General features: G+C 39.6%; 2 protein-coding genes across 2 annotated transcripts in view; one reads left to right on the top strand and one right to left on the bottom strand.

The window, feature by feature from the left end:
* Positions 1-489: 489 nt before the first annotated feature.
* cln3 (CLN3 lysosomal/endosomal transmembrane protein, battenin) lies at positions 490-14191 on the bottom strand. The gene is made up of 15 exons (XM_031871190.1): positions 13916-14191; positions 13782-13818; positions 12867-12963; positions 12640-12723; positions 11464-11543; positions 9688-9773; positions 8600-8672; positions 7901-8044; positions 7303-7442; positions 5548-5603; positions 5402-5470; positions 5229-5284; positions 5033-5126; positions 4185-4325; positions 490-2492 (listed from the first exon to the last, which is right to left on the bottom strand). Exons 1-15 carry the CDS (start codon positions 13968-13970, stop codon positions 2376-2378), a joined length of 1329 nt encoding a protein of 442 aa, XP_031727050.1. The 5' UTR covers positions 13971-14191; the 3' UTR covers positions 490-2375.
* A 1066-nt stretch (positions 14192-15257) lies between these two features.
* The window catches only part of LOC116396544 (mast cell tryptase-like), a 7262-nt gene continuing 5102 nt past the window's right edge, over positions 15258-17417 (top strand). The window contains exons 1-2 of the mRNA XM_031871207.1: positions 15258-15309; positions 16197-16368. Of these exons, the coding sequence (XP_031727067.1) occupies positions 15258-15309; positions 16197-16368 (224 nt within the window). The remainder of the gene's footprint in view (positions 15310-16196; positions 16369-17417) is intronic.

Here is a 17417-nt window from a genome sequence, read left to right as displayed (position 1 = left end):
AGAGAAAATTGTCAGAAATTTTGATAATTGATTAATCGCTTATGTCATTTCTCAAGAAAAAATACCCAAATTCCCCTGGTTTCAGCCTCTTGCTTGTGATAATCTGCTGCTTTTCTCTGTGATAAAAAACTGAATATTTGGGGGTTTTGGACGGTTGTTTGGACATAATGAGCAATATGAAGTCACATTGGGCTTTACGGAATTATAATGGACGTTTTTTCACTATTTCCTGACCAACAATGAGTTGATTAATCAAGAAAATAATGAGCAGGTTCTTTGTTAATGACAATAGTCGTTAGTTGCAGTCCTAATGGCTTTGAATGAAAGCTTTGATATAATAATCCAAAGGTAGGGGGCAGATGTGTGTGTTTGAGAGACTTGCTAACAGACGGTCCAACTTTATCATCATCACGTTGTGTCATTTCAAATGACCAGCAGCAACAATCACAGTATCCTGCTGGCTAACTGAATAATGAGAAAAACACATTCTGGAATTGCACTTGCAAATTTATTTACATTTTGTATTTTACATGATAATTAACCATTTTCTGTCAAATTTTTAAGCCTTTGATTCACACTTAAAATATTTAAAAAAATGAAATTTAAAAAAAGCACAGGCTTAAAAACCCAATCAGTAAGTTGCAACTAAGTTCAACAGTAGCAGCGTAATACAACATGAAGGTTGTAGGTACAATTTCAGTAGGAATGTGCACGTTTAAGAGAAAACAGGCTGTGTGTATATGGACAAAGTACATGATTATAATAATTACTAACTGTATAGTAATATTGAGATTTTTGGAACAAAACATGTTCTTGGGATATTAAGCTCATGGAGTCACGTGAAAAAAAACAAAAAAAACAGAACCTATGTTCCTAGTTTACCATGTGTTTTACTTCTAAATCATGATGCAGGAAGTGTTGCTAAGAAATCTCATTAGACTTCTACTTTTAGGTCTGACAGCTGCCAAAAACGTGGGAGTATGAAGGTGGAAGCCCCCCCCAGTGGATCCTTTCATTATTAGACATCAAAGGGAAATACAGTCAACACCTTCTACAACACACTGGCGTAATATAGGTTTAGTTGTATAACCCAGACTGTGATATAGCATCCGTGACTATATACAAATATGTAAACTATTACCAAGATATGGTCTACATTGTTTTGACATTTGCAACTGATTATTATTTGTATTTATTTTCCTTTTTATACTGGTATATATAAATATATTTCAATATTCCATTTTTCTTCTTTTTTTTTGTTGGTGTGTTGGGTTGTCTTATGGGCTGGAGGAAGGGAGGCGGGGTTATTCTAAAGACTGGAGGGGAACATAAGAGCCCTTTGTCGGGCAGTCGATGAATATAATAATATACGAGTGCTTATGATCCATGTGCAGTATTACAGATGGATGTTAATGCTATCCTCAGTCTAACCACCAGTATGGAAAATTTTAAATTGCATCACAAAAAATAAACCATGTTGACAGGCATACCCTGAAATATGTCCCTATTGTCGATTGTTGCGACACCCTTTCACTGACTTCATTTAAAATAATAAGCATTGATGTCTGTTATCTCCGGTACACCGTTCTAGTAAAAGGCAAACAGTTCCAGTCACTGAGAAGCTAAACAACATAACAAACACATGTCAGTCAGCAATAACCCGATTGAAGAATACACAAGGCACTATGAAACTATTTCATCTTCTAACCTCTGGATCTCCTCGTTCAAAGAGGAAACTCTGTTACCATGACGCCAAAAATGAATGTCATGGGGCTGTCAACAGTCAGTACTTTTTGGTGGTGTTCAACATCAAAATGTAATAACGGCGTAACAGAGATTAAATATGAAACGTCTCATCATCGTCACACAAGTGTTGTTGTGTTGTTAAGTGGCACTAGGTCATGTTGTGCAAAGGCAGTGAGAGGTAAACACTTAACATCATCATAAATAATAAGTAAAGGTCAGTAAAATGACTGTTATCTTACAGGAATATATTGAAGTATTCTCTTCAAACTATGTGATAAAAATACGTTAGGTGGTATTTAAAAAAAACTAAATGTTGCAAATATTCGGATGATTAAATAAACGCTTGGTTGCTCTGAGATGTGTGTTATAATCGTTCCGCATTTCTTCATCTTGTGGACCCAAACCGGACGTTGACCTATTATTTCTGCACAATCAGTTTTATAGTCTCTTAGTGCAGTTTGTGCAAACGAGCAAACTCCAAACACATGGATTGGTTAAGGACACTTTTACCGTGCCTTCCTGTTGAAAACCGCTCGTCATATTTTCATGTAGGAGTAAAGTCTCTCTTTGTAAATAGAACACACCCACGTCCTGCTTGTTCACCCTGCTGGTCGGTGTGTGGGCTGAGGTCAGAGGGAGCAGAAGTATCTGTGGACGGGGAATGCGGTGATTCCGGCCAAAGCTATGCCCAGACTGTCTCCTACGCTGGCGGCGGCCATGGCGAACTCCCTGTGTCTGTCTCCGGTCTGTGGGGGACAAAAGACAGACGTCAGGACGGACACACACCGAGACCTTTAACGCAGAATGATGAAGGCATGGCTGCAGGAGGAGGGCGATGAACCGGAGAGCGTCTGTCTCCACGGTGAATCATCTGTTGAGGATAAAAGATACAACACCGCCGCTCTCTCTTCCTCTCGTCTTTAAAAAAAAAAAAAAAGAGTCAAGAAGCCGACAGCAAAGCCTAACTTTACTTTTAATGTTATCAAATTAAGAGAAATGCTCTGCACTTCCTTGTTTTATGAACAAAGTGGTACATAAGTTGAAGCAGCAGTGCTGTGTGTGTGTGTCCAATCAGCGGTGGTTATCCCTGCAAACCCCACCCTGAAAGTTGCACCCTCAGACTCAACCAGGGACTTTTTGTGGCTTAAAATGTCCCCGGAAGCTACTTTTGACTCTGGACAGTGAGTTCCTTAAAAGGTTCCTGGTCCCTGAGGACAGTTCCTGTGATCAAAAATTATTGTTGACTTACAATAATTCCCCGGAGACTTACCCTGATCATAACCATTACTTGCCTAATTCCAACCCTAACCCTAACTTTAACTTAAACCTAAACCTAAACCGTACCTTAAACCAAGTCTTAACACCAAAAAATAAAGCCTTACATTTTGAGGACTTACATTTTGTCACCAAAAGAAAGGTGAGGCCCCACAATGTGACTGTGTAAACAGATGTATGTCCCCACAACGTGAGTAATACACATACACACACACACACACACACACACACACACACACACACACACACACACACACACACACACACACACTTTTTTGGATTGCACCTTTCATACATAAAATGCCGCTTAAATTGATTTACAGTTTGGCATTAAAAACAAAAATATGCAAAAAATAAGTTCATAAAAATAGAAAAAAAGATCCAATAAAAAGGAGAAATAAAAGCAGTAAAAATGGTAGTAGAAAAAGACAAAAACATAGTACATAAACTAGACGCCTGCTGACATAAGTAGGTCCTCAGTTGATTTTTTAGAAATGTCAACAGAGCTCTCGCTGGACCGGGTGTTCCAGAGTCACGGAGCGTCGCAGGTGAAAGCACTTTGCCCACTCGTTTTGTGTGCTACTTTAGGAACAGATAATCAGAGGGCTCTTGTTGGCTGATAAGGAGTTAAAACGTCCAGAATGTAAGAAGATTCTGTATCATTAAGAGCTTCATGTGTGAGTAAGAAGGCCTTGAAAGAAAAGGGGAGCCAGTGCAGTATTAATGTGCTCTCTCTTTTCCTTTCCTTAAACGTGTGGCAGCAGAGTATTCGAACCAGCTGAAGTTTTCATCTCAACTTTTTGTTTTGCCACTGAAAAAGCATTACAAAAGTCCGATCTGCTGCTAATTTCTCAGCATTCCAGATGACTGTACATTCAGCGGCTATCACCTGTACATTCAGCGGTGATCCCTTTCACTGTGCCGTATCTTTTGAATGCCGTGAAGCTCACATCAGTGATTCAACACCTCCTGCAGATGTTTCTCTCAGTGTGAAACATGTGCAGGAAGTATTGACCTTCATTACACTAACTTGAAACGATAAACGTAATGTAGAAGCAGTAGAGGGGGGAAAAAGAGGCAAGTTACGCCTGGAAGTGTTACGTTTGCATTAACAGCTGCTTTCATCGACACATGGATACCCTGAGACAGAAAGTGGACCTGACCTCCTTGCTGATGAAGTAGAAGGTGTTGACATACGCAGCTCCGCCCAGCAGGCCCTCGTAGAGGACGATAACGAACACCAGCCAGAAGCTGGGCAGGAACTGGAAACGCACTGCGAACAGGAGCAGCACCGCGTTCACCACCTGCGGGGGGACGGGAGAGAACGGAGCCTGGTGATCAATGCTTCGTTACAAAACGTGGGTCAGCGGTCACAAGTTGAACCTTTAGAAGTGATGTTGCACCTTATGGCGAGCTATCTAAAATAACCATGCTAATGTAAGCTAATGCTTGTGATGGCGATTTGGCTATTTTCCACTCACTGTTGATCTGATACCGGGGGCGTGTTTGAGACCATGACTGTACAGAGGAGCGCCATTGAGGCATTTTTTAGAAAAACAAGATGGCGGCAGGTGATTTGTTCTATTGAACAAACTGGACGGAATATTTGCACTAAAAGAAGAACAATCAGATGCACTCAAATGCACAATATGTCATTTTCACTCTCTCAAAGCTCTGTTGGATCATGTGACAGATCATGTGACACCACGAGTGCACACAGGTGGACTTAACTTCTTATGTGATTCTGAAGGTAATCGGGAGCACCAGATCGTATTTAGGGGCTTCATAACCTATTTTGACTATTCTGTGTAGGCCTGTTACATTAAATCCAAATTTTGTCATTTTAATTCCAGGTTGTAGTGCAACAAAACAGGAAAAACACCAAGGGGGGTGAGCCCCTTTTGCAAGGATCTGTATTAAAGTGAAAAGGTTTTTACAGAGGGAATTTTGATCCATAATCCAGGCGAGTCTTGTGTTTCATCAAAACATCTCTTTGTACTTTATTTCTCACCTGAAGCACAGAGAGAGCCCACAGATTCTTGATCTTCACACAGCACAGCGACGACCGAGACACCAACACGCCAACTTGGTACAGCGTCTGGTACCTGAGCGCACACACGATCAATAAGTCAGTTTGAACTGCACGTCCTGAGACAACTTAAATAAAGTCGTTCCTTCAGAGTAATGTTCTAGTGAGGAGAACTGACCAGCGGTACTGCTCTGCATGGGACAGGAAGAATTTGGGGAAATACAGGAGCTCCATCTGGGAGAGGAAACGTCGACATTGTTGTGAGCTCAATATTATCACAAAATCGTCTGTATTTCTAACAACATGCAGTGAGATGAATGGGAGGCCGAGGGGGGGCACCGGAGGACTCACCAGGCCCTGGTTGATGAAGTACTCAGCGAAGTAGACCAGTCCCAGGGGGAACATGAACCTCAGCAGGCCCTGCTCACAGGAATCAAGTGAAGTAAAAGTACAACCAGGCAAATACCAGACGAATAGAGAATACTTTTTAAACTTACTTTGATGACATGAAGTTTCTCTGTGAAGGCGAGCGGTCCGGCGGTCCTGTCCTCTGCTGTATTGAAGGGGAGGAGAACAGGTAAGCTGTACTTACAATACACTCGCATCACCACAGGTTCTCTGTGTCATAGGTCAGATCATGAGGAGTGAAGGGATGATCGACGGTTGTTTTTTCCTGTAACGATATTGAGGCGATTTTAACCGACTTCAGCTTCATTTACACTGGAAGCCGGCGTGAGGCGCACATGTGTGTGTGTGGTCCGGTCCGCAAGTGGTCTCTGCGCTTGGTCGTGCACCTCTGAACTTTTTGTGACTTGGCGTGCGATCACGTGACTGTCACAAATAGTTCACTGATAAAAACACTATCTACATGTCTAAGGATTCTACAAAGAAAGACAATTAGTTTTTAGATGCTTTAGAAACAGGTGGTAAAAATCTTCTTTTGAGTAAATATTTTGCAGCCGAATCAAATAGTTTACAGGATATTCAGCCTTTGTGTCTTTGTAATGCATTAAAAACTTGACTTTTTACAGGGCTTGTCTAAAGGCAATAAAGTAGTCCGTGAATATGAGCTTTGATTGAGTTTTTTTTTCTTTTCAAATAAAACTTCCAATGTATGTCGTCAGATTTGATGTCATGACACCACACACGTGGTGTCATGTGCTAAATGTGCTAAATGTAATTCATGGTGCTGTTAGATTGCTGTAGACCGCCCCGCTAACACAGGCGTGTGTCTTGCTGCTGAAAGAGTTTTACAAAGACTTAATGCAACAAATATGGATTGAAGCAGAGTATTCCTGTGAGATCAAAACAATGTGAATTTTGGAAATTAATACATCCATCGTTTTGTAATAAATGTTGACATTTTGAACTGAGAGCTGCGTCACTCGCATTGTGTGTGTTTGAGAGAGAGAGAGAGTTTCTGTAAGTTATTAATAATAATAACAATATGAATGTCAACGTTATGAATAAAGCTTTGATCTTTTGGGTACAGGTTATGGACTGATTTGGATTGAAACATATTAAAGATAAAACATTGTTGAACGGAACGCGGCGCTGTGACATTGTGGCATGAAGAGCAGACACGTTGAGCTGTTTGAATAGAAGACACATTGTTATTAATGTTTTTAATGTTCAGATAAATAATATGTTCACACTCTTTTAGAAATGTTTATTGGCATAACTTTAACTGTGTTTAAAGGTTTAGAGGAATAGTCCAAAGAACGTGCATGCCGTCAGACTAAGTAGCCACGCTGAGCACATAGAATGGAAACTGCTGACCTAGCAGTATCAGAGCTATCTGTATTAATTACACACTGAGTTTAAAGTGTAAATATCGGTTTTGGAGTTCAGTTTTCACCGCTGCACAGAGCGGATAACATCTGTTTCTCCACACAAACCCCCCACACAGATTCCTGTGCGTGTCCAAACAAACCCAGAGAAAACTATTGGGGCCTTTGATGTATCAGACCTCACATCTTACCACCTTTTCACTGATGATTAAAAAAAGTCCACGTGTCTGATAGAATGACTGATTTAAAGTTTGAAGAGCACATGTCTTCATTGCTATCTGATTGCAGCAATGCGCTGCGACTAGGCCTTCCAACGTGTTGCTCAACTGCAGCTAACGCAACACAACATATGTCGATGTGCTTCTGAACTCTTTTTAATTCTTCCTGGATTCGTTCACTGTGTTTTCTTTATGTCAAATGACTATTGATCGCACTGTGTTTCTGTCGTTGGCCTCGATGTACCTGGTGTTGACTTCTCCTGCTCCTCTTCCTCCGACTCATCCATCAGCGCCCGTCTGTCCTCTGAGCCCACAGCCGTGTACTCCGTCTCCCTGACCCTCCACTGAGGCAATGAAGGCGGGAGAACCAGCAAGAGGAAATAGCTGGTGGTGGTGGTGTTGGGATAAGCACAAAATAACATAAATACAAAAATAACAGCCGGGTTTAAGAAAGCCAGGACTGAAAGCAGGGTTGAATTGATTGGCCAAAATGATGGTCTACAAAGTAAAATAGTAAACAATAACAAAGTTTATAAAGAGTAGTCTCTCTCTTTGGATTTCTTTCATATTTACTGTTAATTAAAAAAAAATCCTAATTACATCCACTGTGATTCAAAAGCATAAACCAAAACGTGAAGAAGTGCAGCAGCTATTGTAACTGTGCAGCTCCGGCTGTCCATAGAGTGAAATATGTGCCATGCATGAGCACAAGAATCTGTCCATCTATACTGTGTCTGTACACACGCATGTCAGAACGTAAACTAAGATGAAATGGGACCATATTTGGTCTCATATCGTAGATGCTCATCAGCTCTCTTATCTTTGCACCTCCGCACACTCACCTAAGCAACATAGCGACCGGCACCACCAGCATGAGGAGAAGCGTGACCTGGGGAGACAGGCCGGCTTGAGTGAGGATCGAGTAGAGGAAGGCTCCGGCCACTCCGGCGCCGCCGGTGCCTGAGCCCCAATATCCCAGCATGTCCCTGAAGCGACAGGGGGGGGGGTTGTGGATAGTTAGGAAGTGTATTTAATAAGGCCGATACGTTACAAAAGGTAGGCTGTTTCAGTGGAGAGACCGTTTCAAAAGCCTCTTCCTTCAAGGTTCCTCTGACATCAGGGATTTCACACTCAAGTGTCAAAAATAACCCAAATTCATTCACACAATTCTGAAATCAAGAACGTCAGATTTTCCTTTAAGGTCTCTAGAAAAAAAACAACTTTTAAAACAGAAAGAAAAGGGTTCAAAGGTTAGAAATATTACAAATTCAAACACCCATGGCAAGTAAAAAGTATAGGAATTTAAGTCATTTACATTTGCTGTAAATTAAATAACGTGTTTAAAAGCATACTGCCTGTCTCTAACATGTTCTCAGTTATTACAGGTTTTTTGAATTATTATCGTCATAATAGAATGCAGTCCTGTATAAAGTCATGTTGTTCGAGCCAGGTTCCATCAACAGACTAATAAACCTTGCACTTGAGGTACTTCTGTTGCTGGGAGAAGGTTGTGTGAGCCCAAGGATGGATCAAGTGCTTACCTGCTGAAGTAGACGGTGAGAGAGAGGAAGGACAGTTCTCCCAGTCCAGCGCCGATACTGGCGAAGATCACACCTAGGAAACACAGCGGCAGAGCGGGAAGGACAGACGCTGGTGAGTGATCACAGAAGGCTCATCGCTTCGTCCGACAAGAGAAGAAGAAGCACATTTAGACTCTAGTGTTTCAACCTGTGGCTCACTTTCATGGCTGAAATGGACCTTCATAATATTAGATCCACTAATTCCACAAAAACAAAACTGTCCATGGAAGGTGGTAACGCTCACACACTTAACATTTGCTCAGCTGACTCAGCGGTTTACAAATCACTCATTTATTTCTACCTGTATGTAGTTAGTGGAATTGTTTGCTCGATCGCAAATTGAGATTTCGGACATTTCCACAATCATCATCATATTTGCGCAAATGGTGCACAGAGAGTCGGAGCAACAGGGGTTGTAAATAGGGGCCCTTGGGGGCCTCCTGTACTCCTTTTTACACAAAGGCAGTTCCATTTTTTAAACAAAACCAGAGATTCCGCGTGGACGAGAAATCACAGCAGCGTGTTGCTACTTTGCATTGTGGTCCTCGACAGGAGTCCAGCATAAACTCGAGGGAGCTTTGCTCCTTTTCATGTATCGAATGCGTGTTTGTGATTCAAGCAGATCACGAGTCTCACAAACTATAGTAGTATATATATATATATATATATATATATACACACACGTATACACACATTAGCGGTGCCTGAAAGGTTATTTATACCAGTAATTTACCAGTTTTAGATTTGTTTGCTACAGACTAAGAGTATGTAAATACATAAACATGACCTCAAACATCAGCTCACTGATCAGTCCTAGCATGGGGATGAAAAACTTCTAGCAGCAGGTCACGATAAGACTAACATGGTATCATAATCATAATTCTGCGGAATAAACCGCAGCTGCAACCAACCGTTCAGATAAGAGGACAGGAAATGAAAGTGAGCAGATATTAAGATGCATCTAATCCGTCATCAGAATGCTTCACAGTTCCACCACCAAGAAGAGATAAATATATTAAGAGCTCTGAGAAAAAAAAAGAAGCGTTTACCTAGAATGCTCATCCACACGGCTGAGGAGAAGGACACGAGGAGGAAACTGGTTGCTGCCATGATGGTGCAGAACAACACTCGGAAACTGGAGAAACAAGAATTAAAGAAGTATATTCACAACACAGTACAATACTCATGTAGTACACAAACATAACAGGGCCGTGCTTTTATTTGGAAGGTCTTTCAGCTCTATTCACTCTCCAATGACTTAGAGACGGCCCTGTATACAAGTGTATATAAAGAAAGAGATGAAAGACCACCAGGTAAGACACACAAACACCTGAGGTACAAGTACCAAGGACGTGTTTCAGGTTTTAAAAAGGAGAATTAGTTTTTCATGCACTGGTCGATTTTAAGATTCTGGTCTATTTGGTTTCCATATCACGTCTTCTTACAAACGAGTGGAAAGAAAACATCCAAAATACATATTTAGGTCTTTATTTTACTACTTTGTCTGTTTGCGTCTGTAGATTTCTCTTAAATTCACCAGAAGTTAGCATTAGATAATGACCCATTTGAATATTTAAACATGACATTTCAAAAGACTTGTAATACAATAACTAATTGTCTTAACGTAAGTAATGAACTGGGGAAGTTTCATGGTGATATCTATTAGTTATGTTTTTTAGCCTACTCACCTGTAGTGTCTTCAACATGTCGGTCATTTTACTAAACATCTCTTTAAAGGACGTTTTCTCTAAATGAGTTTTTTCTCAGACTGACCAATAAATCTCTTCAGCAGCTCTTACATACACCAAACTTTACACTTTCATTCCTCTCTATATGCAGAAGGTTTTTACAGAGGGGTTTGTTCATTTATCATTCATAACCTTATTTATACAATATTCTATTCCTAAAGATGTGTTGTTTTTTTATTACTGCTGACAGTATTCTCTAATTTATGGAGCGATACTAAGAGATATCCAAAATCCCCTCGGTAAAATCCTTTCACTCTAATTTGCCTACTACATGAAACAAGAACCTGGCTTCATCCAATGTTCACATTTATCTTCTGGAGATGGATGCAAATTAGCACATATTGCATTTTTCATCAAACATTTTCAGAAAGCTTGTCATACAAAAAATGATTTGTCTTAATGTAAGTAAACAGCTGGGGAAGTTTCATGCCGAACTCCATCTCTAATCTTGTTCTATTTCTATTTACTTCTATATTACTTATTTTAAAGTAATCAAAAAACAGGAAACAATGTCTTTGAGACTTTGACCGTACGGTGCTCAGTGCTGTGTCCCTGATTTAGAACATAATGTTTTTATTCTACTGACCAATCATGGCGATTAAGAGCTAAATAAAAGCCTAAATAGTTTCTGTCACATGTGTGGATGATTGCATAGAATAAGATAATAGTGTGCTTGTTTTTGCTCAGTTTTGGCACAAGGTGGTGATTACTGTATGCACTTTGATCCTGGCTCATTTCACATTAAAAACACAATTGTTATGCACTATTTACTATTTCTTAATTAAGAGTGCCCCCAAAATGTGTAAATGCCCCAACAGGTAAAGACAACAGGTAAACATGGAAGAAGAATTTACATCGACCAGGGGAGCATTTTTCTCCACTATATTCCAAATGGGCCTTCATTTGGCTACCATTTAAAAATTGACTGTAACAAAAAGTAAGACGAGACACTAAAAGTGACCACCACATTAAAACTAAATGTTTCTGTGTAACACTAAATGATGGGACGACTGTTGGATGTGTCAAATATGGAATATTCTTGATTTTCTCATTAACCAGTGAGACCTATTTCCTTACCCATAATGCAGTTTGTGGATCACAAAGGGAGCAGACAACTTGATGGCGAGCGTTGGGAGGATGTCAGCTAACAGCACAGCCTGAGGAGAGAAGCATCGGAGCCGTCACTCAGACCAAAGGTCCTCTTTGAAAGCATCAGTGTTCATATGTCAAACACATATTAAGAAATGCTGAGGGGAAAATAACATTTATGTTATAGTACAATCCCTTACTTTCTGTGTTCACGCCTCACCGTGTCATTTAGCCTCATAACACCGTGGCATTCTGCCGTACTGGCAGCTGAATAGACTTTCCATTCCGGTACTTTCATTTCTAGTTTGTCATATTAGTTTCAGTACCCGTTTACTCATCTTAGTTTTTGCTCGCTTCAGAAAAGAGCGGATTTAAAGAGGAACTAATCCCCAGAGTTTTGGCTAAAGCACCTCTACCCTGGAAATTCAAAGAACGTGAACTAACCATCAACAATGGCGGTGCTGGGGGAGGGCTTGAGACACGCCCAGTCACGTCTAATGCTTCTGTGATTGGCTAGAACTCGTTGCCGTTGTCTTTGGCTCATTTTCCTCAACCGAGGTAGCATTACAATCCAGTGACACCTTCACTCATGTAGCTGCTGGCTAGCTTGTCAATTCCACCATGCTGTAATGCTACAGTTACAGAACATACACAGCCCCACATGAACCGCCCAGCTTGGTCTACATTATTTTGACATTTGGCCGGACTTAACTGTTTTAAAATGACCGCTCATGATAACCGTTACCCTTTCAATTTGTTTATGCTAATTGCTAGCATGCTAATATTGTTATGGTTATGGTTAGGTAAGAGTGCTGCAGAGGGACTGTTATGGTGGCAAAATACAGTATAAACATTTTAATTTATACATCATCATTCAAGTGCAAGATCCGGGTTTCAACCAGTAGCATATTATAACACAATGTGTAGAATTCAAATACTTTGCACTAAAATGGACCTGAACAACACGACTAAATAGCGTTGCTTTAAAGTGAGAGAAAGTAGTTCCGGGGTTTAGCTAAAGGACAGTCTCTCCACTGCTAAAGGACGGCTGAGGAAATGTTGCCAAAATACAGCAAACATCTCTTTTGTGAGAAGCTAATAAATCCCTGTCAACATACAGACTGGTGAGGGTTATTCCCTGTTGTGTAGTGAATATCCATTTACCGCAGTGGAGACAGGATTGCAGTCATAGCGGCTACTGTTGCTACTGTTTCCCCCTTGGAATTCCACGGCCGATGTGGCTGAAGTCTATATATACATATAGGGAAAGAAAAAAAGGTAAAAAAGTGAATAACTTTCTTCTCGCGTGAAGTCTTTTCTTATATTATAGCTTCAAGCCATACAAGGGTTGCTGCAAGAGACAAAATATAAATACAAATGTGCCTTCTTACAGGTAACGTGCCGTTTTGGGACTCTTGTTTTTGGAGGATGTCGTGGGCAGCGCTCAGCATGACCACATACGCAAAGTTGTTGCACAATCCAAGGAGCCTGGGGGGGGGGGGGGGGTAATCAGAAGAGCAGGTGAGATAAGTCAGGGTCAGCAGCAGATTAAGACGCATCAATAACTAAGCCTGTGAGTTTCTCTGTGAGTAAGAAGTCAATAGTACACGCCAAACCTCTTAATGCATCAGTGATTAATGTGGTCTTTACAAGATGTTTTCCTACATAGAAAAGTAATTCAGATTTGACGAATAAATTACAAATATACATGCACGCATAGCTTAGACTTCAATGTCAACATTTGACAATGGACTGTTTTACTGATTCATTGGAATATGATACCCTGCTCTAATATTGATTTAGAAAGGTACACTTATTACTTAAGCGTAATGTGAATTGGTACCTTTTGCTACAATCAGCACTAACTAGACATTCAACAGATTGCAAAAAGTATTTGTAAATAATAAACAAAACAGCATTTCTTTCCTCCTCGTGTTGTCGTATATTTCAAGTCAACAATGATCTGAAATAGTTTGTGACTTATGTATTTAAGTTATCAGGAGCCTTTCATTTCTTCACATCAAATAGAAAGCTTCCTTTTGCTTGAATGGGAACGTGTGGATGTAACGTTACTAATGCTAACAGGAAGCTGTGGGCTTCATTGGTACTTTAGCGCTTAGCTAACTCGTTTCATTTAGATTTAGTTAATCCTCGTTTACATTTGTCACCTTGTACAATGCAACACATTCAGCATAAAAAGATGGCGGCATCAGTTTAATAGTGTTTGTCTCAATAAACTTCGGTGTTTTTTCCACCGTGGTTCTTAAAAACAGTTTAAGCTTATTTAAAACAAATAGGACACTCACCAAAATCCACTCCGGTTGCGCCATTGTGTGCAAGTACCTACAACCAACAGATAAACAACACCTTTAGCGACTCTCACAACAAGTATAATGTACTTTGATATTTATCAGTCGAGGGAAACGAACTGCTGACTCACCGTTAGTGTCAGGGCGTTGAACGGGCTCTGCGTTGACGCTGGCCGTCTGCTCCATGTTTACACAACAGCGCACGAGACAACGAACCGAACTACGTCACCGTTACCGGGCTAACGTTGGTACCGGGCTAACGTTGGTACCGGGCTAACAGTTAAAACTACTTAAAATACATCGTAGAGTCAACCAGCTCCCGCGGTAGATTCACCACTGTGTTTTCTACGCTCCAGCCAGACTGTACAGAAGTAGCTGACATCTTTAACTCAATTTTAACGTCGTACGTCGCACCAAAACGCGGTGTTTCATAAAAATAAGTTCTCGCTGAAACAAAACCCACCCCCAAACGTTCCCACTCGGTGATGCTATTTAGGATACACATTTAGCTGGTTAATTTCACGTTTATTAGCACGTTACAGTATTTTGTAATATCAAAAAGACATTACTTTAAAATAATGTTTTAGTTATTACTTATTTGTGGCTTTTAAGGCAGCACTTATTATATGTAATGATGAAATTATGACTTGAAATTATATTAAAACCTGCTTGTGAATGAATCATTTGACAGTTAATGAATGCTTTATAACACGGTGAGGATTTATTCATGAGTGCTATCATACAGATATTATACTGAATTATCAAGTTTTCATTATTTATGGACCCTCATGGATGCTTCACATGCTTTGTATGAGTTGTAATTGTTGATATATATATTTTTAATTAACAGTAGAAATGTATTTAACAAAATGAATCAGAACTTTCAAATGTCCCCATATTTATATTTATATATTTCAACTACATTCTAGCACATTGAGTGTTTGTACGCTGCTCATAAATGTTCAATTGGGAGGTTCAAATAAAGTGTTACGCAACAACCTAAAGGACTGAATTAAGAAAAATAGTCTGAGCATCAGGTAGACAAAATATGAATATGAATACAATGATAATGATATTCTTGTATCATCATTAGGGTCAGGACAGATGGGCAATACATACAGTACTCGGCTATGTTCATACATCATACTTTACATTAATATACTTTGCATTAAACTAAGCATTAATGCATCAAAAGCATCCAAACTGTTCACTGCTTACTCAACCTTATCAACTTATAAATCTCTGAGATGCATTTTAAGTTAAAAGTAATATATCTCTCTGAAATGAGGTGAGGCAAAAATACAGAGCCTTTAGTGGAAATACTCAAGCAAGCTATCGGTATCTTACTTCACAGTACTTGAGTAAAAGTACTTTTCCACATGTGGTCCGAGATGAAAAGGTTGGCTGATAGTGCTGATAAGAATTTGATAAAGCTGCAGCCTGCAGAGACACCGCTTCACTCCATCGGCAGCCATGGCCTTCGGTGCACTTCTTGCTGTGCTGGTACTGATCCACAACACTGGAGGTGAGAAAGACTAACATGAGAATATCATTCTGTGGTGATTTATCTGAACTCAATTAGTGGAGGTTGGGGAGTAAGACGAGGCATAGAAAGTGTGCGTTAGCCTGGCTCTGTCCATTTAAAACATGAACTCACAGAGAGCATCTGTCGTTTGGAGTTTTATTGCAAATTCACATTTGAAAATGCAGATGTCCTTAAACACACCGTGGTTTGTCCTCTCGGGAATTAACAGTCGAAGGCTTAACTTCCCGTCTTTGTTTCTGAAAACATTGGCTTAAACATATGACATAATCATAAGCTAATAGTTTTAACCTGCCTATTAATTATGCGTTAGATCTCGTTTGTGTAATCCATATTGACGGATCCGTAAAAAGTAACACATTGTAAAAGCAAGGTTGCCTGGCAATCTCATGGAGGAAACAAGATTACTTCTCAGTGCCAAGAAGAAGTCTGTTACATAACCCCCGTAAAAGTACAAGAGGTCACTTTTACTCTTCCGTTTTTTTGGAGGGATTAAATAATAATAATAATAATTAGTGGGATGGTGGATTTTGTTACCCTCTAACCGAACCAGGCTGTTTTATGTTTTAAGTCATCATGCTAAGCTACGCTAACTGGGTGCTGACTGTAGATTTATATTTACTGTACAGATATGAGAGTGATATATCAATCTTCTCATCTAAGTCTAAGCAAGAAAGCAAATAAGCCTATTTCCTAAAACTCAATTTAACCAGAGATGATATTTGAATTTTTCAAATACACATCTTGGTGAAATATCTGTAGATCAGTGGAATAGTGTGAAACCAATTGACTGGACCGTGTCTCACATGTTCTTTACGTTAACTCTCACGTTACGTGATTTACATGGTTTCATTATTGTTTTTTTTTAGGTTTCCTTGGGGCCGAGGTGAGGAGCTCCATCATCGGGGGGCAGGATGCTCAGGAGAACGACTGGCCGTGGATGGCCCACCTGAACATATCTAATGGTGACAAGAGGTGGCGCTGCGGCGGCACCATCGTCGCCCCTAAGTGGGTGCTGACTGCTGCAAGCTGCTTGGACACGTAAGTATGTGTGTCGGTTGTAATGAAATAACTGTGCATATGTAATTATTGAAATGTAATAAAAGCTCATAATGTAATTATCAGCACATAATGTAAGAAAACCATGAGCGCATAAGGTAATAACAGTTTTGTGGTCTAATGAAAACATTTTGACACTTTAAACTAAGCAAAGAAATTGTTCAGGCATAGCGTGTTACTTTGCGATTTAAAAAAAGGCATTTCCTTTTTCTTTTTTGTAGTATGGTAACCCTTCTAACATTGTATTAAATACAGGTTTCCAAAGGCATATTTACTCTTAAGCCAATGTTTATTTTGTAACGTGTTCGACAAGATTTTACAACCAGAAACAACAATTTTTTTTGCAAGGATCATGTTGGTTTATAATTCCCATAGTTGCAGTATTATAAATATGTTATTATAAGTTCCTATTATTATAATGGTCACTGTTTGCTTTTAGTAAAGTGGAAAAACAACATTAAATCTATTCAAGAACAACACAAAACATTGCGTACTTGACTTTACTTAAAGACAACAATGACCACTTAGAGTATTATATAATCATATTATAATGCATTATAAAAGAAGATTATAATGTATTATAACAATGGGAACTATAATACACGATAATACATTAAACTACTTGACCGTATAAATCAATGTAAGTTGCTTTATAGTGCGTCATGATTATAGTTATTAAGCATTATGAATATCTATGAGCGCTTATAACAGTGCTATAAGTAGATTACACATTACAAGTATGTTTATAAAGCATTATAGACACGGGCGTCATAGAAAGTGCTACCCAATAGTTTCCCCATGTAGCATGTACACAATCCATGCCCTCATCCATCTTAACCCAAAAAAGCTGCTTCACACAGAAGGCGAGGCCACTGACTGGTCTGAAAGAGCTTTGGGGTTGTCCAATGACATAATGTTGTACATACTGTGAATTTGTTTTTGTTTTTTTTCTTCATATCCTCTCTAGTTACAATCCTGTAACCTAGAATGTTAGCATTCTAGGTTTAAAACCTTTTTTTCCCACTTGTCAT

Source organism: Anarrhichthys ocellatus, unplaced genomic scaffold, assembly GCF_004355925.1.
Source record: "Anarrhichthys ocellatus isolate YVR2014 unplaced genomic scaffold, GSC_Weel_1.0 scaffold56, whole genome shotgun sequence".
Taxonomy (NCBI): domain Eukaryota; kingdom Metazoa; phylum Chordata; class Actinopteri; order Perciformes; family Anarhichadidae; genus Anarrhichthys; species Anarrhichthys ocellatus.
This window is presented reverse-complemented; position numbering and strand designations above follow the sequence as displayed.